We start from the raw sequence: 27162 nt of genomic DNA on the forward strand, positions 1-27162 counted from the left end.
AACTTGTGAACACTATGATTCTGACTGTTCCTCCAAGTGGCCAACTGGCCACACCCCCTCTGGGGTAGAAGAGAGAAGAGTCTACCACATTTGCTGCATGCCCATTTCCCTCCACATGTTCTCCCCCACATTCTTTTAATGCTTCCTTTTCTCCTCACCTGTCTGGCCTCACTTTTGTCAACCCCTCCCCTTGTTCTCTTCTCCTATCTCTCACAAATAATAGTAATAACCAACCATTTATGGAAAAAAATCACTACACATCTGGCATTCCTCTAAGTAGTCTACATTTATTATTTTGTTTAATCCTCACAATACTCTGAGATGAGTACTATTGATATATTCCAATTTTACAGATTAAAACATTGAGACACAGAAAATTAGAGATCATTTAGCCAAAAAGTAGAGGAAGTAGGATTTGAACTCCAGTGTCTTACACTTAACCACTGAGCAACGCTGCCTTCACCAACTTTGAGGCTAAAGTGAAATAAAATACTGTCCTTACTATTGGTCGTTACCACATTGTAGGAATTGTTAGCGAAGAGTGGTGTTTTATTCTCAGCAAGACAGGATTATTCAGGCAGAGGCTAAGCCTGTCTCTAAACCCACTTGTAGAGGAGGGTTGGGTTTGGTGGGCAATCTTTTGCCAATAACGAAAGTTTAGGCAGGCCAGCAAGGCAGAATATCCAAGGAAAATACCATATCCAGACATAGTTCAAGCACCATTCTCATCAATCTGATTTTGGTTGACTTGAATTAGCTTCTTCAGAATAAGCAAAAGTCCATTGTCAACAGTCTTCATATCCTGTTGAATGTAGAACACAGTCATGGGGCATTCCAACAGTTAATATTTAGAAGTCCAAGAGATGAGTGGGCTCATCTGGATATCTGCCCATGAATAAGTAGGCCCCAACCACCATCCTGGGGGTTAGAGACAGGATTTCATGCCTGAAGAAGAGCCCTGATAAGAGCCAAATTGCCACTGGTCCAAAGTCCTTACAGAGAGGAGCCTTCAAGATAAAGACAAAGGCTCTGTTCTAGAAAGAGATTTGAGCAGACTACTGCCACAGACACTCAGAAAGGGTTCAAAACCAGAAGCTCAATTATAGAAATGGAAAAATATGTTATGAATGGTGAAAACTGGATACCAGGACATCAGCCCAAAAATCTAATTTCCAAATAGAGGCTGGGACACTCCATCCCTGCGATAACACAAGACTCCCTCAGAGGGAGTAGAGGCCCACCTTGTCAGCCTGCTCAGCTCTGGAAATCAATCTGGTGACCGACAAAGCAGCCAGAGTACCGTCACAGCAGGTGCCCAAAGGTCATGCAGGGTCACTCAGGCTACTCAAGTATTTCCTGAATCAAACCTTTCTTGTATGGAATCTTGGAGAGGGAGGAATTTGAAAGTTTGTGGGTAACCAGGCTCAGCTATGTGGAAGCTGGAAAAGAAAAAGGTATAAGCAATCAGTCGGGGTACCAATGTTGGTGGAGCTGTCTACGTACCAGTATTTCCTTTGTTATACTCAATTTTTGATTATGTGCTAGTGGAGGGGAGTGGTGGTAAAATCAATGGTTGGCCAGGATCCTATCTCTGTTTTGAGAACGTGTGTGTGATTGTTTCTGCTTGTTTTGAAGAAGTGGATTCAAGTCAACCCAAATCTCAATGAAGATGATATCCAGTAAAAAAAAAAAAATCCAGCAGAAAATAGTATACTGTAGTATGGAAGTGGTAGCTTCCTTTTTTAAATCTCATGACCAAGGAATTTCCACCCACAAAAAGAAAGACACAAAATTCCTGCTCAACCCTTTGCTTCCTCTTTGCCCTCTACTTCCCTTCACTCAGTATAACTGGTTACAACCATCTCTCGTTTGGGTGCCACAGGGTACAGCTACCTCTAGTCACCCTTCCACACCTGAAATATTCTGGGAGATTCCATCCCCACTTATTGATCAGGAAGGCAGTGGAAGGGAAGAGAGGAGGGGAACTTGAACTAGTTCCAAAAAAGAAAAAGAAATGCTTATTTGAAGGATCCCAAAGAAGCAAGGGGGTTTATGTAGCTGTTAAGCATCAATACACTTCCTTATTTCCACTCTCATTAATAGCTACATGTTGACCTTCTCTAACATCTCTCCAATATGCCAACTCTTCTTTTCCCTTCATTTTTGCCTGGGGATGTTATTTTCATCTCTGTAACAATGCTTCCGTGTTTTATATAACAAACATATACAGTGCTTAGTGTATGCCAGGCACTTTTCTAAGGGGTTTACAAATACTAACTCATTTAAATCTCACAACACTTCTATCAGGTAAGTGCTATGAGCTTCATTTTAAAGCTGATAAAACTGAGGCACAGAGAGGTTGTTGACTTTCCCAAGATCTCATGGCTGGTACCTGACAGAGCCAGGATTCAAGCTCAGGCAGTCTGGTTGTTCATCACTTAGTCGTGATGCCTCACACGGGGTAGACAAGGTGCTCCTCATGGCAAGACTCCCTTCGGAGTCTCTCTAGATTCTTCTCCATTGGTATACACACTTGAGAATGCTCTCATGTCATTTAATCCTTATAATTCCTCACAGTGGCAGGGCGTGTCTTTTTTATTTCATTTGCCAACCAGAATCCTGAGACTTAGCAGGAAAATGACTTATGCATGGTCATTTAGCCAGTTGACAACAGAGCCTTGACTAGAACATATTTCTTGATCCCTAGTTCAGGACATTTTTACTAATCATGCTGTGAAAATCCATCATGTACATCTATGCATTTTTTTTTTTTTTTTGCAAGCAGTGTGAGATATTGGAGTGGAAAGGAGTTACAGTTAGCCAACTGCTCCTTATTAATCATTTTATATCTTGGATCTTTCACACCAAGATCCAAGAACCAGTAGAATTCTCTCTTGCCCTCATTTTCTCTTGCTATGAGTTTTTCTATCTTGCTTTTTATTGCTGGAAAAGGGGTAACTAGGTAAGCAGTCAAAAAACTATTCATTCTTTCAACAAACATTTGATAATCATCCACTAGTTGTTAGGGAAATAGTAGTGACCAAAACAAAGACTCCACTCATGGCAATTACATTCTAGTGGGGGTAGGGGTTGGGGAAGATAATAAATAAATGTGGACATTCAATGCTTTAGTAGTGATGATTGCCATGAAGAAAAACAAAGTAAGGCAAAGCGATAGAGAGCAATGGAGCGGGGATTGCTGCTTTAACACAGTGATCAAGAAAGCTCTCTCTGATGAGACGACGCGGGAGCAGAGTTTCGCAGTGAGGGAATACTAGAAAGAGACTTGTAGAAAAGGACAGCAAATGCAAAATCTCTAAGGCAACAGCAGGTGTTCCTGGCCTGTTTGAAGAATGAGAAAGCCAGTATGGTTGGAGTGAGTGAGGGAAAGAAGAATAGGAGATGAGGAGAGAGAAGGAGGGGCCAGAACAGGCAGGGCCTAGTAGATGATGGCAAAGTATATGAAAGGATACTAGAGAGCCCCCCAAAACCCCAAGTGTATAGTCTCTTTGTTTTTAATAGAATCTAAGGAAAATTAATTGGTTTTTAGATCTAAGTGCCCTCTCCGTTGTCATCAATTTTTGATATTTTGAAATCTTTTTGGATTCCACTCGACACTTCTTTAGTAAGTTTCTCTTGCTCACCTCTGAAGAATTTCCCTCAAGCCAGGTAAAGTCCTCCCACTCCGTCAGTCTTTCTAACCCAGATGAAGTTCTGATGCTGTTTTTCCCCAAATACCTTTCTTTTTCTCGTAGTCTCTTTTACTTTCTTCTAGTCAGTGATTTTTGACACCTACTTTATCATGGAAAGTACATTTGTAAAGTCCACCCACACCCATCAGTTCATCCGGGGAAATAGGAGTTGTCACCTAACACACAGAAAGGCATATTAGGCAGGGAAAGGTGCTCAGCTTCCCTTCCATGAGGGGAAGGCCACGTCCAATGATCAGCCTGTCCGCAGTGCTATCTGTCGAAGCTGGTGTCATCCTGCCCTTGGAGTCCCAGGTTCCCTCTTCACCAGAGCTACCTAGGGGTCACAGCAAACATATTTTTCTATCCAAGTTCACCCCAGAGTTCCAGCCTTTTCTTGCCTTTGATTCTCCTCTAGAGATATTGCCAAATTTATTTCTTGCTCATGTAAAAAAGTCAGGAGTCGGCAGTTTCATTGGTAGAATAGTCCACAAGGTCATCAGGGACCCACACTTTTTCAATCTTCCTGCGCCATCATTCTCAGCACTTGGCTTCCTCTTCTTTCCCGATACAAAATGTCTGTCTGAGATCCAGCTGTCATGGTATTCCAACCTGCAAGAAGAAAGAAAGAGATGAAGAAAGCACTGTGCTCTCTTCTTAAAGACGTAGAAGTCATATACAACACTACCACTTTCATCGCATTGGCCTGAACTTAGTCACATGACCAACCGTAGCCGACAGAAAGCTAGTATTCTGGGTGATCATATGCCCTGCTAAAACTTGGGGATTGTTACTAAAAATGAGGGAGAGAACAAATATTGTAAAACAACTAGCAGATTCTGCCACAGCTCCCCAAACAATACTTCAAGCCTATTCTCCCTTCTTATCTCCCATCCTTTCAACTGCTTACTTAGATGGTCCACCATCGTCTCAAATTCAATATTTCTAACACTACATTTGTCTTCTCCTTTTGACTTCTTTCCATCTGAAACTTAATCAGTTTTCTATATCTATCAGTTTTCCACTGACACAAAGTAGACACTCAAAATACGTTGTTGAACAATCAAATCCTATTAGATGCCTCCTTATTCCTTGCCTTTCTTTGTGTTGTCTCTCAAATTCATCCCTTCCTTCCCATTCCCATTATCATCCCCTCATCATGCCCAGATGGCTACAAAAGCCTCTGAAATGGTCTCTCAAGCCCAGCTTCTCCCCCCTACACATCGTTATTATATTACTATGACCCTAAAACATCATTTTAATCTTTATCCTCAAAAGCTTTAATAGCTCCCCTCTGTGTGTGGTATAAACTTCAAACTCAAGGCTGTCCCAAATCCAAACCTAATTTGTAGCTTCAGCCTTATCTCTCTCTACTCTGCTACTCAAATCCATATTCATTCAACCTACATCACACGTTCTCCTGCTTTTAAGTGTTTATTCAGGACCTGAGGACGGAAGACACCCATCCTTTCCCTTTCTAGCCAAGAAAATTATATTTACTCTTCAAAGTCCTCCTCAAATTCTGCTTTCTCCAAGAAGTTTTCTCTAACCACCACAGCTCCAAGTGATCTCTCTCTTCTTTGAATTCCTACTGCAATTACTATCTTTACCATTCACTGGAATTTATCACCTACTACCTCATACTACAAAGGAGAGTTATGTGTATGTGTGTGTCTTATTTCCCTAACCAGATAGGAAATTCCTTTAAAAGGCAGGGAATTTCTTTTGGTCATAGACTTGCATAGTGCATTTCATAGTAAGTCTTCAAGACATTTTTGTGCCACAATTTCTCTGTGAAATTGAGTTTTCCTTAGGTCCCCTCCAACACTAGTATAACGTCTGAATCCCTTCAGCACCTAGAAAAATAAATATTGGGGTTGGTTGATGTGGACATTCTTTTTTAAAAATCTGAAGTCTTTAAAAGAAGAATAAAGTCCCCTAAGTGGAGTGGTACCTAAAACTATCCCTCTGGGCTTTACTTGAATTAGCTATTAATAATGGCTTTTCATACATTCTTCAGTATAGCCCTCGTGTCACCAAGGCCATCATCGAGATGGACTAGAGAAGCCCTAAACGGCAGGTACCAATTATTAAGATGATGGGTGGTTCTCATCCTCATCATTATCATTATCAACCTTAGAAATGACTAGCATTCATTTTGCCTTGATGGTTAACAAAGCAATTCCACTCATAATATATAATTTGTTGATCACTAATTAGATACAGCGAATTTTATAGCTATTATTTCCATTCTATGAATGAAAAAACTGAGACTCAGAAAGGTTTTGTGACTTTATTAAGGTTGCCCAGCGCATAAGTAGAAATACTAGCACCTACGTCTCCAGCCTGCCTGTCTTTCCACTACACGCTATGGTTTTGCAGCTGCTTTCCTCAGACCACAGTCCGAGTGTTTAAAGTAGTCAGAATCCTATGCCTGTGCAAGCCCTTTGCCTTTTCTCAGCAGGCCCAGGATTCTCAACAACACCAGGAGCACAAATAGCAGCAGGACCTCCCCCAGCATTGCCTATCTGCCACCCTCAGTGTTTCATCACCCTTTGCTACCCCCAGCACCATTTCCTGAATGACTTGCTATGGGAAATAAGATACGCTTCCAAAACAGCCACACACTAACCGCCTGTGGCACAACCGCCCCAATGCTAAGCAGGTGTCAGCCTTAGCAAACGGCCTACACACTTCCTGGGGTTTAACAAGAGAACTCACCAGAATTGAGTCTATGGAACCTACATCCTGTCCATCATCTCACACCTAACCTGAATCTAAAGAGTGGAATGGTAATTGGGAGCTGGGGCTGAAGTCAAAAAAGCCTTAAGAGATGTGGGCGATCTGGCACCAAGACCAGCTGTAGAGTTTGCAGAACCTAGTACAACATGAATATATGGGGCCCCTTGTTCAAAGAATATTAATAATTTCGAGGTGGCAACAGCAGCATTCAACCGAGTTCAGTGTCCTTCTGAGCTCAAGGCTCTATGCAACTGCACAGGTCACATGCCCATGTCTAGAACAGCCAGGGATTCAGGCTGGGACACTCCAAGGGTCTCTCTACCAGACCTCATCAACCCAGTGGAACAGTTTATGTGGAGAGAATTCATGTTCAAGGAAATAGATTTTGTAGACTGACTCCTGCCACTGAAGGCAAGTTTAGTCTCTCTTTCTGTCCCCTCAACATTTGTTCCTTTTGCTCTTTTCATTTAGCACTCATCACATTGTATTATTTTTCACTTACACACACCTGTGTTATTCTCTGGGCTGTGAGCTCCTCAGGACCACAACCATATCCTATTCATCCTGAGTTCCTAATACAGCATCATCTGACATGTAGTTAGCACTTAATAAATGATTGTAGATAAGGGCCCTTAGTTTCCCCCTTCTCTGCACGCCCCACCCCCCCAGGCCTTGCCTGGGATATTCCTCCTAAAGGAAAATCTTGGTTGGTCTGAAAGGAAACAGGTTTAGACTAGCAGTCCCTGGGCTCATTCAGGAGTTCCCGGGCTAGAAGGGTGCCATAGTGAGACAAGACCATCATGTTAACAAATCCCTTTGCTTTTCTGACACTTCAAAATAACTTGTATTCCCAATGACCTTTATTCTTGCCCTCTTTATGCCAAGCCCTGGATAAACTTAAGAGTCAGCCTGAACCCACTTATGTGGAAACTTACATCCTGCTCTTTGGGGGAACATGCAGCCGTTACTCATCAGAACAGCCCAATAATTGTTCATGGCTGATGCCTTTTCTGATTGGCCAGTGGTTGTGTCTATTGGTTATTAAATATTTTGAATATCATCTATGCTGCCTCAAAACACCGTCTCTCATTAAATAGAGCTCAGTGAGAATAACAGAGTAATGAAAGAAGAGGAGGAAGAGAAGAAAATAACACCTTATAATTATACTCTTTTATTTTATAAACTGCGTAATAAACCAATTTTCTTCATAAGGTGATGGAGGAGAAGAAAATAAACCTTTTATTTTTTCCAATGTTAGATTTCAAAAACACTCATCTTTCAGCTTTTACTAGAAAGCATTCCTGGATTCCCAGAATAGATCAAGTCCCCTTGCCATTCTCTCTCAAATCACCTTAAGACTTATATATTTCAATCTAACCATCTGTGGTTATCTGATCAACACTCATTTCCTTCTTTAACTGCTAAGTTCCGGAGAGTGGAAACTCTATCTTTTTTTACTCACCATCGCGTCCCCAGTTCCTTGTATCATGCTTAAAAGAATAGATGCTCAACAAACATTTGCATTACAAATTAAATTAATAAATACCTGCCATAGTGTCCAGAACAAAACTGACCCTGAATAAATAACATGCGGTCATTCATAAATGTTTGGATCAATAAACTAACTTTGCTTACTTCAGAAGTTGTTCCAAAAGATTCTAGGCAACACATAGGTGAATTCCATTTATCAATTCTTTCTGCAGATATTATTTCCTAAGCACCCACTATGTTTCAGATACTCTTCTAGAGACTGGGGATATAGTAGTGAACAAAAAAGACCCCATAAATCACCAACTTAGGGAATGTTTACTCCAGAGCCTCTAAGGCAGTCTCTGCCTGTATCTCCCAGGAATAGTGGCATAAATCGTTTTTGCAAAGACTGCAGTAGCCATTCCAGACTCTTGTCCCAGCTCTTCTACCACTTGGGAATATGACCTTGGGAAAGCAAGACGTTTAATGTCTTGGACGTCATAGAAGTCTATGGTCTTCATCTCTCGAATCCCTTCTAGCTCTCAGACTCGATGTCTAGATAAACATGTTTGTAATGAGATAGACCCCTTGAAATTCACTGGGAAACTTAGTTCTTAAGTGAGAATCCTTTTGAAAATTTAGCCATCTAACATATAAAATATTCCTAGAGTAAAATGCTCAAAAAACAAAAAAATCCTCAAGAAACTGGATGAGCTGCACCCACGGCAGCTCCTTAGGGAGACTCAAGCCTGGGGGGACAGGAAACTCTAAAAGGTGCAACTGTCAAATGGCTATGGTTTTCTATGTATGTCCTCAGGTCTGGAAGTATCTGGAAGCAACACAGACATCATCACAGTGAATGGGATTCTGGGAGAGTCGGTTACTTTCCCCTTAAATATCCAAGGATCACAGCAAGTTAACAGCATTGCTTGGACTTCCAAATCGTCAGTTGCTTCTATAATACCAGGAAATTCCGGAACACCACCCATAATTACTGTGACCCACCAAGATTATTATGAACGAATAAATGTCTCAGGTCAGAACTATAACCTGGAGATCAGGAATCTGAGGATGGAAGATGCAGGGACCTACAAAGCCGACATAAGTTTAAAGACCTCTGAAAAGAAGATCACCACCACCACCAAGCACTTCAAGCTTCAAGTCTATCGTAAGTTGTGGGAAGACAGAGGGTTTGTTTTTTATTTTTACTTTGCAAATTTGCTATCAAAAGAACACGTATACTTCTGACACTTGGGTTCCCTAAATTGTTTTATGCTTACAAATACTTATATAAATATACCGATACTTATAAAAAGGATGTGGCTTTGCTTGTTTTTAGCTCTGTAATCAATCTCCTATTCGCAGTTTGTCCCAGGGCCTTGTTTTTTTTTTTCTATAAAATGTGAATAATCATAGTATTCACCTCCCCTAGTTATTGTGAGGATCAAGTAAGATAGTGTTTGCAAAGCACTTTAAAAGTTTTTGTTTATTTTGAAGTGATTACAGATACACAGAAAGGTGTAAAGAAATATACAGGGAGATTCTGTGCCCACTTCACCCAGCCTCTCCCAATGGTAACATCTTACGTGACTGTAGTACGAAGCAAAACCAGGAATTGACATTGGTACCATCTATAGAGCTCATTTAGATTCCACTGGGTATACAGGTACTCATTTATGTGTAAGTATATGTGTAGCTCTGTATAATTTATTCCCATATGTAGCTTCACAAAACACCACCACAGTCAAGATACTTAACTCTACCATCACCACAAGATTCCCTCATCCATTATAGTCACCCATTACTGCCCCTTTCCTGTCCCAAACTGCTGGAAGACATTAACCCATTCTTCATAGCTATAATTACATCATTTCACAGGTGTTACATAGATGGAATCATGCAGTATGCATGCTTTTGAGATTTGCTTTTTTCACTTAGTGTAATTTCTTTGAGAGTCATCCCAATTATTGCAAGTATCAATAGTTTGTATCTTCTTATTGCTGGATAGTATTCCACGGCATGGATCCACTAGTTTGTTTTAACTATTCACCTACTGAGGAATATTTTAGTTGTTTCTAGCTCGGGGCAATTACAAATAAAGCTGCTACGAACACTCATGTACAGGTTTCTACATGAAATAAGTGTGTGTTTCTCTGGGATAAACGCCCAAGAATGAAATCATACAGTAAATCCATTTTTCTTTTTTTTCTTTTTTATTGTGACAAAATATACATAGCATAATGTTTAACATTTTAATCATTTTAAGCGTGCAGTTCAGTTGCATTAAGTACATTCACGTTGTTGTGCAATCATCACCATTATCCATCTCCGGAACTTTTTTTTTCCCTTTCAAATAGATTGTACTTTTTAGAGCAGTTCAAGGTTCATAGAAAAATTAGGTAGAAAGTTCAGGGAGTTCCCATATGCACCCTGGCCCCACAGACATGCATACCCTCTTCTGCTATCAACATCTCCCACCAGACAGGCAAATCTGTCACAATCAATGACGTACATTGGTGCATCATTATCACCCAGAGTCCATAGTTTATACTCTTCCTTCTCAGAGGTAGTCACTGTCACCAGCTTATTTTGTCTCTTCTATAGATAATTAATGTGCATACAATCATAGATAGATAATGATAGATTAGATAGACAGATAGATGGATAGATAGATGAATAGACAGACAGATGGATAGACACATGAATAGACAGACAGAAAGACAAATGGATATTAGAGTAGTCTTTAATAATAGCTCATTTAATCCACGTCAATTCTAGCAGGAGGAAATTGTTATCCTCGTGTTATAATTGAGGGATCTAAAGCTCAGCAAAGCTGTATTCCTGCTCCACCATTCCGCAGTTAGAGAGTTGTGGAGCCCGGATTCTGAACCAGGCCGCCAGTGGCGTCCACACTCTGACTTGGGAGGATGAAGGCCTGTCAGCCACAATCCTGACCTTCTCTGCCCAGCAGCTTTGCGCAGGTAACATCTGTTCCTGCTGAGAAAAATGAAGTGGGATCCTATTCTTCACCGCTATCCCTTACCTTGACACCCACCAAAAAAAGTCTTTTTAAAAATAAGTAAATACCAACAGAGACTCAAACATTCTTGTAAATCAAGTTTCTAAAGAAGTACATACACACACACACAATTTGGTCCATTTTTCGTTATACGTTGTATCTGTCAGTGTTACAGTTAATCAAAGTCTTTGGTCCAAACTTGTTTGGAAGTCTTTTTGCCAAGTCATCACTAATGCAAATCTGGAATCTTAGATCCCCCTAAGAGACTCTTAGGACCAGAGTTTCTGGCTAGGCTGGAATCAAAGACCTTTACAGCATCTTACTTCTCATGTTCTGCTCCCTCATGAGAACAGACCAATAGTTCCTATATTTACATTCCTAAATACACTGCCTTTATAGACACCACATTAACTAGAAAGTTGTGTGCCAGTTCCTTCTGACTCCTCGAGTGCCTTCCTCACATGGCTATAGTGGAAGGGACAAACCCCATCACAGCAGCCCTGGCAAGATGAACTAGATTTATCAACTCTGAATGTGGCCATTTTCTCATCTCCCGTTAGAGAAAAGAACATCCCCTTCCTTCTTTTTTTTTTTTTTTTATTTTTTTTTTTTATTAATGTTATGATAGATTACAAGCTTGTGAGATTTCAGTTGTACATTTTTGTTAGTCATGTTGTGGGTACACCACTTCCCCCTCCGTACCCTCCCCCCACTCCCCCTTTTCCCTGGTAACCACCGATCAGATCTCCTTCTCAATATACTAATTTCCACCTATGAGTGGAGTCATATAGAGATCGTCTTTCTCTGACTGACTTATTTCGCTTAACATAATGCCCTCAAGGTCCATCCACGTTGTTGTGAATGGGCCAATTTCGTCTTTTTTTATGGCTGAGTAGTATTCCATTGTGTATATATACCACATCTTCTTTATCCAGTCATCAGTTTCTGGGCATGTAGGCTGGTTCCACGTCTTGGCTATTGTAAATAATGCTGCGATGAACATAGGGGTGCAACGGACTCTTGAGATATCTGTTATCAGGTTCTTAGGATAGATACCCAGTAATGGGATGGCTGGGTCATAGGGTATTTCTATTTTTAACTTTTTGAGAAATCTCCATACTGTTTTCCATAGTGGCTGTACCAGTTTGCATTCCCACCAACAGTGTATGAGGGTTCCTCTTTCTCCACAACCTCTCCAACATTTGTCGTTCTTGGTTTTGGATGTTTTTGCCAATCTAACGGGGGTAAGGTGATATCTTAGTGTAGTTTTGATTTGCATTTCCCTGATGATTAGTGATGATGAACATCTTTTCATGTGTCTATTGGCCATATTCATATCTTCTTTTGAGAAATGTCTGTTCATGTCCTCTGCCCATTTTTTGATCGGGTTGTTTGTTTTTTTGTTGTTAAGCAGTGTGAGTTCTTTGTATATTATGGAGATTAACCCTTTGTCAGATAAGTGGCTTGTAAATATTTTTTCCCAATTAGTGAGCTGTTTTTTTGTTTCAATTCTGTTTTCCCTTGCCTTGAAGAAGCGAACATCCCCTTCCTTCTGCCAGCTCCAGATCTAGCTACAGCATTACCTCAACTTAAATATAGTTGTTCTTTGATAACCCTTTACTAGCCTACAACTTTTTCAGTTTACCTTCTGATTGCTTTAGTAACAAGATTTCTCAAAAGGAACTTTTAAAGAGGTTTTAACTTTCATCACAGGCACTTCAAAACAAAACAGAAACTTAAAGAAAACCCACATACACTAGAAAACAGAACCAGAAAAAGTTTCTTAAAGGTTGTTTCATGCAGAATATGTGCATACACACATCCATATATGTCAGAACTTCACTTGTTCGTCAATGACGTGAGCAACTTCTTTGCTGAACTGGATAATGGTTTTGATGTAGCGGAAGAATATTTCCTAGTTTTTTTGTGCTATTCACAGTGTAATGGCTACAGAAAGGATGCCCTTTTAAGTTTAATCTCCTTTAGTAATCTTTCTTCCATTGCTTTCTTAAGTCTAAAGCAATAATCAACAAAATAGTAAATCAAGCCCTAGTTTGTAGCATTTGCCAATTTCTGTGGTGTAAACACTCCCACTGTGGCTTTTTTTTTTTTTTTTTTTTGCAAGGAAGATTAGCCCTGAGTTCACATTTGTTGCCAATCTTACTCTTTTTGCTTGAGGAAGATTGTTGCTGTGCTAACATCTGTGCCAATCTTGCTCTATTTTGTGTGGGATGCCACCACAGCGTGGCTAGATGAGCAGTGCTAGGTCCACACCCAGGATCCAAACCTACAAACTCTTGGCCTCTGCAACAGAACACACGAACTCAACCACTACTCCACCCGGCAGGCCCCTGTGGCTAATTGTAAGACATGCAAAGTTGCGAAGACTTTGTACATCCTTACAAAGGGCAGCTATAATAGATGTCAAAAAAACAGAAAGTGATGAGTTTTAAGTATTTATTAGCTTTGTTTTTAAAATTATTTTATTGTAGGTTTTTGTAATTTAATTTTTCATGATGGCTCTGTTTAATAACCATCTTGAAAAATTTCTGAAAAGTTAACAGTTGGCTCTCACAAGCTCCAGCTTACCACTGGCTCACATGTTTTCCCCTCCCAGGTCGGCTTGGGAAGCCAAAAATTACTCAGAGTTTAATGACATCGATGAACAACACCTGTAATGTCACACTGACATGCTCTGTGGAAAAAGAAGAAAAAAATGTGACATATACTTGGAGTCCCCTGGGGGAAGAGGGTAATGTCCTTCAAATCTTCAGGACCCCTGTCAACCAAGAGCTGACTTACACGTGTACAGTCTGGAACCCTGTCAGCAATAATTCTGACTCCATCTCTGCCCGGCAGCTCTGTACAGGTAACCAGCTCTGTCTGTCTCTCCTGGAGTCAGCAATCCCTCAGAAGAGCTGCACGGCCTGAATTTGAGGCTTGTTCTCCAGGGAAATGTGCCTCCCTTAGGCCGGGCGTGGTCCCCAGGGGCATCTCCTCCCAGGAAGCCATGGAAAAGAGTCCAAAGCCTTCTGAGAGATGCCAGGCATTGCAGGGTGTTCTGGGGCAGCCCCTGCTCTCTGTCTCAGTTCTGAATCTTGACCTGTAATAGTAGATAGTAGAGTTTCTCTCAGAGCTTTGGCAGTCCTCTGGAGGGCACCCAGTTTTGATAGTGCCCCTGAATGTGGACAAGCCTACCCGGCCTCTTGGGCCTATTTCCCAAGAGCTCAGTGACACTGCATTTTCTATTTCCAGATGTTGCAATGGGCCTCCATACTCGCCGCACTGGGCTGCTGAGTGGGCTGGCTGTGCTCTCTCTGTTTATGCTCATTCTACCTGCAGTGCTTCTGTTCCTTTTCTGCAAAAGAAGACAAGGTAGGATTTTCCCAGAAGGTAAAATTTGGAAATGCACCTTCCGTCTTCCGGGGACTGAAGTCATTTATCCAAGGTGGTGTGGAGAGGTTTTTATTCTAGGGTATCAGGCTTCCTACAGGCCCCGTGCCACCCCACCACCTCACCATCCCCAGAATAATGGCTCTGAGGACTATATGACATTACCCTGAATGGTCTTCAGATCTGTTTCTGGGATCACCAGTGTCTGCTGGGCCCAGAACTTGGGTTTGAGTTTAGCGCTGCCATTAACAAGCTGTGCTTTACTGAACACGTGTCTTTACCTCTCTGGCTCAGTGTTCTCACATGTGAAATGGGGTTTGGACTAGAGGGTCTCCGGGGTCACTTCCAACTATGTTGTATTTTGACTAGGACTTTCGGAGAGTCACTGAGGGACATGTACTAATTTTGTATCCCGTGATTGTCACGAGATCCCTCTGGATCCTGCTGTAATTGTGCCATTCTCAATTGAGGAAACTGGATCTTGGGCCCCTAGGGGGTCATTACATCCTCCTATTCCTCCTAACCCCATGTCCACCCAAAGCCCTCCTTTCCCACCAATCATGATAATGAGCCTGGATGTAGAAAGGCTCTGCTTGTACTTCCACGTGCCTGATTCTCCTCTGGGTCTAATTCCTCAGGTTCCTACTCCAAGACCTTCAGTAAGAACCCTGGTAAGTTCTCAGCCACAAGTTTCCCCGGATGACAACTGGGAGAGATGAGTTCACAGCAGAGTGGTTAAGACCAAGCTTGTGCTTGCATTGCAGGCAGTCTGGGGTGAAGGTCCCAGCTTAACCATTTATACCTACCAGTCATTTTATTACTGTAAGTCTGTTTTCTCGGTTGTAAAATATGTACAATAATAGGCTGTGCTGCATATGCTTAGTAAGTGGACTAAATGGAATTACACATATAAAATACTTGGCCCAGTGCCTGGCACATAGTAAGTACTCAGTAAATGTCAGCTACTGTACTTAAAATGGACGGGCCTGGGCTTAGCTAGAGAAAGGCATTCTAGAGGAAGAGTTTGTGACACTAACTATAACTCAAATGGCCTCACGATGGGGAGAAGTCACACAACTTGCTCAGGTCATAGGTGATCTTCAGGGTTTCTCAAAAAGACACCTGTCTTCGATCCCTCACACTCTTGGGAAGAAAGAAGCGGTCCTTTTTCACCAACAAATGAGGTAAGAGCAAGCACTCGATCTGGCTTACTTGCCACGTCTGGGGCAGGGGCCGAGACAGGACTGAACTCTGAAACGTGGGAACCCTGTGATATTGCTCAGTCAGACCCGTTATATGTGTTATATGTTGTTTGTGCCCTGGATTGTGAAGGTCCAGAACTCTGACTCTCTCTTTTCACCTTGACCCTAAAATGTTCCATGTTAGGAGTGAAGAAAAGGGGTATGCTGCAAGGCATGACTCTACCAGCCCATGAATTCTTAAAAGAAGGGACTTACCTCCCCTGTCTTTGCTGCTCTGTGGCCTCCCACAGAGCCTGGCACATAGAGGGAGCTTAATACATGTTTGACTGTGTGAATTGATCAAGCAACAAACGTTTGTGGAGCATCTACTATGTGCTTAACATTGAGGAGGTAAAGGAAAGTCTGCACCAGAAGAATCCAACACAGTGTATAACTGGATAGAATCAATCTTGTTTAAAAACTAAGACCCTCCATTAAAAGACAGCTAGCCATGCAAGGCAGTCAGTGCTAAGTTCCAGAGACATTAACTAAGACCCTGGGTGGAAGAGCTACTTTGACTGCCCACACAGGGATTGGGGAGAATCTCTTTAGCCTACTGCAGACTGTAGAGTGGAAATGAATTCCCACTGTCCTCTGGGTGGGGCCTGAGCCAGGTGGTTCCCATTCCACACACAATCCCTAGATAAGGGAGAGACGGTCCAAGGATCCAAGAGGACTGGGAGCCATTTAACCTCTTGGGGCTTCATTTCTTCATCTTAAAAAGAGAACATTACAATAGATCATCTCTAAAAATTCATCCACCTTTCACATAGTATGGTTGTATGTTTATTTGTGACACAGATGCTGTCTCAAAGAACACAATATACACATATATTACAGCTTCAAGAAACACCCAGCAAGCAGAGTCCAGAATCTACGATGAAATCCCCCAGTCCAAGGTGAGTTGATGCTACTCATGGATCCCCATCATCACCCCCAGGACAGGGAGTCACAGGCAGCAGGCCTCTGCTTCCTGTTGCCTAGACAGCAGCCACAACCAAGAAACTGGAGGGTCCAACTAGGAAATATCATGTCAGGGAAATGATACCACAAGTCTCTCTATGAGGACAAGAATGTGACTGATTATCACCCCATGGCAGCCTCCAGGAGTTGAGGCCCTAAGCTTCCACATGGAGGCCTGGCTCTGGGTTAGATGAGAATCATGACTAGGAGTGACGCACCTTCTACAGAGACATATAACTAGGGAGCCCCTAGTGTGAGGTGAGGGCTATATGTGGCCTCAGACATGTGAACAGGTTGCTAAGGGGGCTCCAAGGGCACAGAACTGAAAAAGGTCCCCTTGAATGCGATTTCCTTGTCTGGCTGCAGCAGCAGCTTGCTTTCTTCAGGCTCAGAGTCGCTCTGTCCCACACCCTCTCCTCCCACCTGCATTTTACCTGCCTGCCCCCCCCCCACCTCCACCCTGGATCAGGCTTCTTCATGGTGTTGTCTTCCTCTGTGCCTTCACCAGCCTGCTCCTCAGATACTCAGGTCTGCTGGGTCAGTCTAGCACTGTGCTTGGACTGATAGGGTAGCTAGGTCCATAAAGCCCGTGAAAAGCTAAAATCCTAATTGAGCAAGACTCGGTTTGAACCACGCAGACCCCTCCTCTTGGCTCCCGAGGTTTTTGCCCAACTGCTACCTACTCTCCCACCCACACCCCCACCTGACCCTGATCCTCTCCAAAGCCCGATGGGACCAGAGCTGAGGCCAGGAGAGGAGGCCAGCTAGTGAAAATGGGACCAGGGAGGGTCCCATTGGGCAGGGGCAGCAGTAGGAAGGGAGACTCATAAGGTTTTGCCTGGTCTCCCTCACTAAGGGGAACATGGGTGTTTTACAGGTGTTCCCTGCCAAGGAGGAGCCAGTGAACTCAATTTATTCCGTAGTGCAGTGCTCTGATAAGGTAAATCCTATCTGACCTTTTCTGCCAGTTGCCCCATCTCTTCCAGCCATTCTGCTCTACCCCAGCCATCCAACCAGGGGCCAGCTGGTTCTCTTGGACTCTTCTCTGTACTTCTCAGGACTGACTGCTGGGAGCTTTGGTATAGGTACTTGTACACATGCACAGAGCCTTGCTCCTAGGTCCATGGCCATCCACAAACTGGCCTGCTTGGGATGCTGATCCCACCCTTTAAATGTAGGACCCCCTAGGCCTCTGAACTACAGTGAAAACTCGAGCCTCTATAACACCCAGGGCCACTGCTCGCTCACAGTGTGAAAACTAGAAAACAGGTGCCCTTCTCCCACACCAGGTGCACAAACTAGCAAGTAGAACACAGGCTGAATTTCAGTTCCTGTTTGCTCCCTCAGCTGACCTTCACAGTACACAACCTCCACAGCTGATTGCAGTGGTCTAGTGGCATTCACAATTCCCTGTGCCTCAGTGTCCTTCCCTGGAATATGCAAAGAGGGAAGGTAAGTCCTGTCACAAGAGTTTGGGGGAGCTGGTGAGGGTCTGTCACTGTCTGCGGGTCCTCGTTTCTGCCACGGTCAGAAGGACAGCTTTGGGTTTTCTTGGAGAACGAAATGTTTTTGAAGTGTTCCTGTCTAATAGCTAGCTAATAGGCAGGAAGCCAATCACGAAAGATAAATTTGAACCTAGGAGTCTAGGGGAAAGGGAAATAAGGATAACAAATGAATAGTGGGAGGAAATATTGGGAAGTTGAAATGGAATGCAAATAAATCCATGATTAAGAATTAAGAGCTAATTCTCTAAGGCATCTGTGAGCTGGACGAGCCATTTCCTTTGTAAAGGGACTTAATGCACAGGTCAGTTTGAATGTAATGATGAGCCAAGTGTCCTGGAGAATGAGACAGAAGAATATTTACTTCCTCAGTGATCAGGGAAGGGAAAGAGGGAGAAGGAAAAGAAGGGGGTAAATGAGGAAAGAAGAGGAGGAGGAGGAAAGGATGGGAGAAGCAAGGCATGAGGGGCAGGGTCCCACATGTTTGAGCCAGGGTCTGAAGGAGAGTGGGAGGAAAGAGAGAAGGAGATAAAATTGGAAAGGACCAGATTTGAAGGTTTAATCAGGGAGTCCTGGATGGAGACATCTCAAAGTAAATCAACTAGACAGTTGGATGACAATTATTAATTGGTTAGTATGTAATTTTAAACCTAAGACTTCTCAAGCCTTTGGGAAGATTGTCTGCGGTACTCTCAATAACTAGAGCACGTCAGACACTAGTGGGGGTGATTCGCAACTATGTGTACACAAAGGTACAGTTATTGGGGTACAGAAGGAACTAGGGCTCAACCAGGAAGAAGGAAGGCAGGTAGCTTGAGCCTGGATGTTGCCTCAAGCCTATAATCAAAATCAATGCAAACACCCCCATTGCCTCCTGCTGCTTTCTTCTGGGCTAAGAAGTTGACTACCCAAGGGCTTTCAAATAAGGTGACTGGAGCGGAGGCAGCAACTCAGCAAAAGAGAAGGCTCTCCTACCCTAGATTTCCCCAGCATCACGGGAATCTAAGGCATTTCCCTGTGCCATTTGCAGAACTCTCCTGGGTACCTCGTGGGACTGGAATTCCCCAGTAACAACTTTCAGTTAACATGTCCTCTGTCTCCCTCTTGTGCACAGGAGAAAATCAGCACACAGGACAGCAAACCTCCTGGGACTTCAAGTTATGAAATTGTAATCTAGGCTCCCAGCCAACATTCTCCCTGTGGAAACTGAGCTACAACCACAGACGTTGGCAGATGCCCCAGACCCAGATTTTCTCTGCCCAGTGCTTACCTGGAGATTGTAAATCACCACATCACAAAATGTAGGCAAAGCAGGAAACTCTCTGCCACTAGGCATAGTTTGTGCCTAGATAGACAAATGGACACGTGCCCTTTCTGAAATGGCTCCCTTCTGGATGAATGACAAGGCAAGTCCCCAGGCACAGTGCTTCTCAACCTTCTTCACATCATAGGACATGGATAAAATAATATTTTTATGGCACAATGTGGTAAACAATCAAGATTGCTCACGTCTGAGGTTGCATACGGCTAGAGGCTTCTCATGACTAGAGGTGATGACCCTTACCAGCAACCCCATATATGGAGAAGATCAATATTTTGCACACCTGTAATATGCCATGGCACACCATCTAGGATGCTCGGCTTACACTCAATACATGTGAGGAGCCCTGGCACACAACCTCACCAGTCCACACAGCACCTTGGGCAAATTAGACAAAGGCACCCTTTTCCTCGTGCAGATGCAGCCCCTCACCCAATCACATGACTTGAAGAGTAGAGTGTAGGCTGCATTTCAGCCTCTACTTGCCCCTTTGCATGGGAACCTTTGTGCAGGGTACCACTGGCTGGACTAGCCCAACCACACATGACAGTGTCACCTGGGAAGCCATCAGAGTTGTGTCTCTCAGCTGTGTAGACACACTCTCCAAACGCACAGTTGCAAAATGCTCTTTCTGTAAGGACTAGACTGCTGGGGCATTTTTATTCAAGCTCTACTTCAGAAGCCTCGTACGATTTTCCTCCTGGCCAACATTTCCTTCATATCACTCTGTGATGGTTAATTTTATGTGTCAACTTGACTGGGCCATGAGGTGCACAGATATTTGGTTAAACATTATTCAGGGTGTATCTGTGAAGGTGTTTCTGGAAGAGATTAACATCTGAACTAGTAGACTGAGTAAAGCAGATTAATCCCCCACTCCAAAGGGAGTGGCCATCACTAAATCCATTGAAAGTCTGGGTAGAAATAAAGGCAGAGTAAGGGAGAATTCACTCTCTCTCTCTGTCTGACTGTCTTTGAGCTGGAACATAGGTCTTCTCCTACCTTAGGACTCGGACGTGGACTGAAACTTACAGCATCAGCTCTCCTGGTTTTCAGGCCTTTTGGACTAGACTGAAACTATACCATCACCTCTCCAGCTTGCCGACTACAAGATCTTGGGATTTCTCAGTCTCCATAACCACGTGAACCAATTCCTTATATTATATATATTTGCTATTGGTCCTGTTTCTCTGCAGAACCAGACTAATACAGATTCCAAGCAGCCTCAGCAAGAAGACGAAGCCATACACAGCACCTCCATTCTCCAAAAGGAATTAACCAGTTATATTTCCAGCACTTTAGGGGAACTGAGTGTAACCCAACCATCAAAACAAGAGACCTTGAAGGAAGCAGAGGCACTCTCAGAGGGAACTTGGGAGATGATGGTGTAGATGATAAAAGTGGCTTCACCCCAGTTCCTTAGGCTTAACCCAGAGAGTCGCGCAGTTCAAGTGAGCTTAGATGCCCCTCCCCGTCCCCCTGCCAGCACTGAGGAGGAATCATGCACAGCTGAGCAGAAGATTTAAGCGAGCATTTGAAGAACTGTTTCCCTGATAGTTTAGCAAATGTAACCAGCTAAATCCTAAATCCATGAATAATCACAGACTGGACAGCAGAAATAAACTCTATTTAAGTAGAATGAAGGTGCTAGTCTCAGAACCATCTATTCCCGACTACCATTAGCACTTTTTTGGCCGCTGCAAGGTCCCCAAAGTATAAGATGAGCATCATGTCTGCTCTAGGCTAGCTGAGGAACCAATTCCAGCACAGACGCTACATTTAAATCCTGAACTATATGCTGCAAGGAGTGGCATGAGCTAGTGCAGTCAGAAAAGACCTTACGGAGAAGGCAGGGCTGAAGCTAGGCCTTGAAGGATGGATGAGATTTGACAGAGAATGAAAAAGGAGACAGAGGGCATCCAAGTGAGTAAAGCATGAAAAAAAGCAGAAGCCTGGATCTGTGTGGTGTATTTGGGGCAGCTACCCATACACCATGCATGTTCATAGTCCCTTCCCAATGTGTGACACAGTGCCTCAGCTGAGCGCCCTCTCTCCCTGTCCATTTACACATCTTTCAACGTCCAGCTCAGATGTCACCTCCTCTGTGAAGCTTTCCCTAGTATCACTAGTCAAATTAATTATGGTTCTTTTTGTACTCCTTTTTTTTTCTTTGGTATTTCTATCCCTATAAGTCATTTCATTCTGCCTTCCAGAGTAGATAATTATTTGTTTCCCTCTACACTGTACATTACTTAGGGGCAAGATCCATGACTTCACGATCACGAAGAGGTAGTCATGAGAGGATGCACCTCTGTATCCACCACCAGCCAACACAATGCCTTGTAACCTGCTTATGAGCAATAAACACTGTTGAATAGACTAGAATTGAAAGGGACCAGCCAGCTCGAACAGAAGGTACATGTTGGAAGTATTGCTAGATAGAAGCCAATAAGCATAGTGGAATCAAATTATGGCAATCATCCAGGATGCAGACGTCAGAGGCTATTCCCAGCGTAAGGGCATTTTGGAGGGAGAAGACTTTCAGAATTAGACAGACCAACTAAGACATCACCTGAAGCAATGAGCCAGGTGTGAGGAGGTTGAAAGGCAGTCACCCCAGGGAAGGACATGAAGGAAGAAATAAAGAGCCTTTGTCATAAGAGATGGAGAAGTTCCACAGTGACACTAAACACACTGGATTTCTCCTAATATAAAAGCGCTCCTCACCTTTACGTGGGTAGAGGGATCACTCCTGAACATCCTCGTTCTCTAACCCATCCCTGCCTTTCCCTGATGTGCTCACTCAGTGAAATCCTAGTGTCCTAATACCCCAGTAGAAAGTTGAGAGGCAGAGGAGAAGGAAAAAGAAAGAAAGAAAAGAATCCGAGGGAAGAGTTCTCCAGGTCTTCCAGGAGAACAAACCTGGGATGGAACAAGCGCACAGGAATTCTTAAAGTGGCTTTGGGACTCAGGACCACTGTGCCCTTGTCTCTCACTCTTTCTTCTCTATGAATCTTCTGATTTGTGAAGATGTAACCTACTCACCCCATTCCCTAGGGCTCAGCTCTTAGATTCCCCTTCAGTAAAATGAGAGTGATCCTATTTTCCCCTTCACAGCTTTCCAGACAAACTACATTGTGACCAACAGCTCTATAAAATCTAAGTATTCTTTCAATGGAATAGGAGCTTGAATCAGACCAAGATGTGCCAGTTTTTTAAAATACACATTGAAACTGAAATCTTAGGGGGCAGGGCTCTCTGATAAGCAAGGGCAGTCCCTCTGCATGCAAGTCAGTGTGGACTCCACCAGGGAACTGAGAAAATGAGAAATGTTGCAGCTAATGTCTCTCAGGAAAAGAAAGTGAAGCTGATTTCAAATGTGATTCTTAAAAAGCTACAGAACACTCTGAACTACAGCCCACAAGAGAAGAGCTTGACTGGGCCATCTCCGGAAACTGGGCATAGGGAGGAAGGAGGCGGACTGGTCCAGGCTGGGTCAACAGACAGCGCTTCTTAGGCTGCATCTGGAAAAAAGAAACAGCCTGGCTGTCTCACCTCCCAGATTCAGTACTTTTCTGCTGTTTGACTTTTCCCTAAATTTCTCTTAATTTGTGCAATTTTCTCAAGTATAATTAGTGACAGTCTCTGCTGGCTGTAAAATGAAGCTCGAAGAAGGAGACAATAGAAGAAGTGTAATGAGTGGTCGCAAATGCGGGCTCTGATGCTAGAATGCCTGGATCTGAATCCTGGTTTCTTAGTCATATGACCTTGAGCAAGTTATTTTAACCTCTCTGTGCCTCAGTTTGCCCATCTGTAAATAGGGGAGAATGATAGTTCCGACCTTGTAGGGCTGATGTGAGGATTAAATGCCTACACATAGAAAAGCCCTGGGTCATTGTATTCACTGTTATAGGCCTGAAATCTTCATAAGATGCTAACAATCTTACGAAATAAGGTTCTTGCAGTAGAAATGTATCTGATATTATGCTAAATTAACATTGGATATCAAACTTTTACCTTTCAATCCTCCTAACTCAATGTCTGTTCCTTCTATGATTTCGCTTTCCACACTATACTCTAATTACCTGCTCTATCTGTCCCTCCAGCTAGGCTGAGAGAACAGGGGCTATGTCTGAATAATAATAATGGAAATAGAGAGCTCCTTGAGGCCAGGGAGGCTGTAACAATTACTGAGGGCCAACTTTGTAGACCGACTGCTATGCTAGATGCTTTGTACATTATTGTTGATACTCACAGCAACCCTGTAAAGCAGAAATTAATTCTTCTAGGTTACATTAAGGCTGAGGGAATAAATACCTTAGCAAAGTCCGGAAACTTGGGAAGAAAGGCTTTGAACTCAAGACTCCTTGTCATCAAGAGCCATCCACTGGCACTCTACCATGCTGCCTCTGTTTACCTGCTGTGGATTCCCAACACCTAGAAGTTTGCTGAGGTATAGCACACACCTTTCTTCCCCTTCTGTGTCCACGGTGTCTAATGACACTCTGATCCTCAAAAGATGTTTATCGGATTAGTTAATTAAATAATATGAACATGAAAATTATGCTCACTACTAGTGAATGCCATTAAACCTATTTCAGAAGCTAAGTGCCATGTTTGTAACAGGGTATCTTATCCTCTCTACATGTCATCTTAATTTCATGCATTTGTAAATTTCCATCAATAAAGTATCATCCAAAAATTTTACCTTGCAAAAGCCTAAGTGAGACTACAGGCTCCACTTCAGCAGGTAAACACAAAAAATATTTGATAATACATTTATTCTTTTTGTGTCTTACTTTGTTTTCAAGAAAAGAAGAGATAGAGTAAGTAGCTGAAACCCCAAAGGCTCTACCAATGACATAATAAATGCTCTGTGCAGTCTGAAAACTCAGGCCCTGAGTAGACACAAAGAGATCAAGGGATTGAGAGTAGGAAGAGAGAGAACCGGCAAAAGGAAGTCTGATGTGAGAAAGAAGACCAGGACCGTGAGAGAGGGGCGAAGAGCTAGAGACAGGGAGGACCGATACTAGAACCAACAAGAATGCAGAGCACCGCAGAGGCACACGGCTAGAGGCGGAGCAGGGAGATCTGCCTTGATATCCCAGAGACAGGGAAACTGGGCATTTTAATCACATGCTTTGGGATCCATCTTCCCCCAGGACAAAACATTTATCTTAGTCATCTTTTTTTTTTAAAGATTGGCACCTGGGCTAACAACTGTTGCCAATCTTTTTTTTTTTCCTGCTTTATCGCCCCAAACCCCCCCTGTACCTAGTTGTATATCTTAGTTGCAGGTCCTTCTAGTTGTGGGATGTGGGACGCTCCCTCAACATGGCCTGGCGAGTGGTGCCATGTCCGCGCCCAGGATCCGAACCCTGGGCCACCGCAGCGGAGCGCACGAACTTAACAACTCGGCCACGGAGCCGGTCCCTTATTCATCCTTTAGTTCACAATACCCATCATAGAGGCCAAGACCTAGAGGAGCTTGATAATATTTGTTGAACTGAACTCAGATTGGGACCCAGACATTGGGAAAAGAAAAGGAGTCCTAGAAAACACTTTCAGAGTCTGGGTCTAGGGAATTGGAGAGTGAGGATTGTCTGTGTCACCCACAGTGCCACTTGGAGCAAAGGAACAAAAAGGACTGGGCTTTTCCTTGTTTTGGGTTTGTTTTTTGGTTTTATTTGGTGAGGAAGAATGGCCCTCTTTTTGCTTGGGGAAGGTTGTCCTTGAGCTAGCATCTGTGCCAGTCTTCCTCTATTTTGTTGTATGTGGGATGCTTCCACAGCATGGCTTGATGAGGGGTGTGTGGGTCCACACCTGGGATCTGAACCCCGGGAACCCCAGGCCACCAAAGTGGAGGACACGAACTTAACCACTACACTGCCGGGCTGGCCCCAGGACAAAAAGGACTGTGTTTTTCAATAAGGAGAATGAGGCTGCAGTTTCCTAAGAATCACCAGTCCAGGGCCTCAGGATTTTTCATGAAACCCCGAAGGAGAAACGACTTGCTAAGAGGTAATGTACAAGACAAATGGAAGCTTCTACATCTGAAATCAATTCCTTTGGTCCTTGCTTATCAAAGAAGCCCCAGATGCTCTACTCCAAGCAACTCTTTGCAGATGTGCTTGGGCTCCCGGCCCCGCCTCCTCCCCGCGCCCCCCCCCCCCCCCAGCTGTATCTCTTCATCCTTTTCTTTTTGGGCTAAAATTGAACCATTACCCTGAATAATTTCAGAGCCCCTTTCGAGGAACTCTGTAAGCAGATACAGGAACTACTTCAGAAGATTAAAAAAAAAAATGGTAGTGTTTTTCCAGTGCCCTCTGAGATTCCAGCACATTTTATTTAATTTAATCTACACATTAGCCTTAGGACTCTCCCTCCGCCTGAAATCCTTCACCTCCCTTCTCCTTTCTCTCACTACCTCCAATACACAACTTCACTCAGTGATGTCCACTCACCCCTCAGGGCTCAGCTCAGAGGTCCCTTTCTGGGGGAAGTCTTCCCTGTTCCTCCAGACCGCGTCTGATGTTCATATTTTGCTTTCATTGTACTACATCCCCTTTCTTCACAGCAGTTTTCAAATTTTCTCTTTAAATATTTTTCTTTGTGATTGTATGATTAATGCCTCTCTTTCCCCACTAGACTGTGAGCTCCATGAGGACACAGCATGTTTGGTTTTGCTCCCCATTTGTATCCAAACTGCCTGATCCCGGGTAAGTTACAGAGGAAGTCCTCAAGGTGTAATATTTTGATTAATTAATGAAGATGCAACAGATTCTGCAGTCTTTAACTGCCTTACCTGGAATATGACAATCCTTTATGTCTCAATAACAAAGCTATTTACTCCTGAGTATATTCCCTTGATAAGTTTCCAACATTTGGATGGAAATGCAGTAGAAAAATACTGACTTTACAAAAAAACATAGTTAACAGTTAGAAAACACAGAAAAGAGTTAACATTGTAAGCCTAAGACTACTGTCCTTTGAAACGTGTGCTTACAAATTTCGTCCTTGGCTGGTGTCTGGGAACTTGGATTTTAGGAGAGTTCGAACATTCTCTGATAAGAGTGGTTCACTGAGCTTCAACTGTTCGTACAAACCATTTGGTTTGTTCTCCTACTTGCTTTCCTTCTGGGATTCTGGAATTTTGGTACATGTTAGGTAGATAGTGCGTACATTAACGACTGTTGATAGAAACCCTGGAATCCTAGGCTCAGGCAAGCTTCCCTAGCAGGCAACATTTCACTTGTGTTGTCACAAAATGTTGCTAGCGGAATTATACACATCCTTTGTGACTCCATTGGGAGAAGACTCTTGGAAGCTTGTGCCTGGTTTCTTCTGGACATCACTCCATGTACCATTGCCTTTTGTTGATTTTCCCTTATATTTATCCACTGTAATAGACCATAGCCATGAGTATGACTATGTGCTAAATCTGATAAGTCCTCCTAGAGAATCACTGAACCTGGAAGTGATCTTGAAAACCCCTGACACACCTCCTGAATGTTTTTACAGTCCATCTAACTTTTCTTCTTTCAACCACCAGTAGCGAAAGAACTCTAAGCCAACGCCATCTCTCTCCTGGACAACAGCACTTTACCTCCTGCAGTTACACTTCCCCCAGTCCAATCTATTCTCTACACCACAGAGTGATCCTTCCAAAACACAAATGTGACAATGCCATCTAGTGACAGGAAGAACCTATGGCTTGCTCTGGTGTATAGCTTTATATCTATGATAGTAAATAAGCCAAAAGTTTATAACTAGAACTTCTTTAATCAGAGAAAAATGGATAAAATATTCAGTGGATCCCCTT

At 43.1% G+C, this 27162-nt stretch overlaps 1 protein-coding gene and 1 long non-coding RNA gene across 10 annotated transcripts in view; one reads left to right on the plus strand and one right to left on the minus strand.

Annotated features, from left to right (window-relative positions):
• CD84 (CD84 molecule) overlaps positions 1 to 20983 on the plus strand; it is a 51551-nt gene extending 30568 nt beyond the window's left edge. For 2 of the 9 annotated variants that reach the window (XM_070608301.1, XM_008520456.2), the window contains 7 exons: positions 8719 to 9069; positions 13538 to 13789; positions 14176 to 14295; positions 14952 to 14984; positions 16356 to 16453; positions 17395 to 17457; positions 19134 to 20983. In XM_070608301.1, the coding sequence (XP_070464402.1) occupies positions 8719 to 9069; positions 13538 to 13789; positions 14176 to 14295; positions 14952 to 14984; positions 16356 to 16453; positions 17395 to 17457; positions 19134 to 19196 (980 nt within the window). In that variant the 3' untranslated portion in view covers positions 19197 to 20983. Of the gene's footprint in view, positions 1 to 8718; positions 9070 to 13537; positions 13790 to 14175; positions 15498 to 16355; positions 16455 to 17394; positions 17458 to 17864; positions 17971 to 19133 lie in introns of those variants that run through there. The other 7 variants (XR_544943.2, XR_011536906.1, XR_011536907.1 and 4 more) reach the window with 7 other exon arrangements.
• LOC139081691 (uncharacterized) lies at positions 266 to 26547 on the minus strand. Its single transcript, XR_011536909.1, has 3 exons — positions 26347 to 26547; positions 3645 to 4301; positions 266 to 1439 (listed from the first exon to the last, which is right to left on the minus strand). It is a non-coding gene; the product is annotated as an uncharacterized lncRNA (long non-coding RNA).
• Between the last annotated feature and the right edge of the window lie 615 nt (positions 26548 to 27162).

This window comes from Equus przewalskii, unplaced genomic scaffold (assembly GCF_037783145.1).
Source record: "Equus przewalskii isolate Varuska unplaced genomic scaffold, EquPr2 ChrUn-6, whole genome shotgun sequence".
In the NCBI taxonomy this organism is placed as follows: Eukaryota; Metazoa; Chordata; class Mammalia; order Perissodactyla; family Equidae; genus Equus; species Equus przewalskii.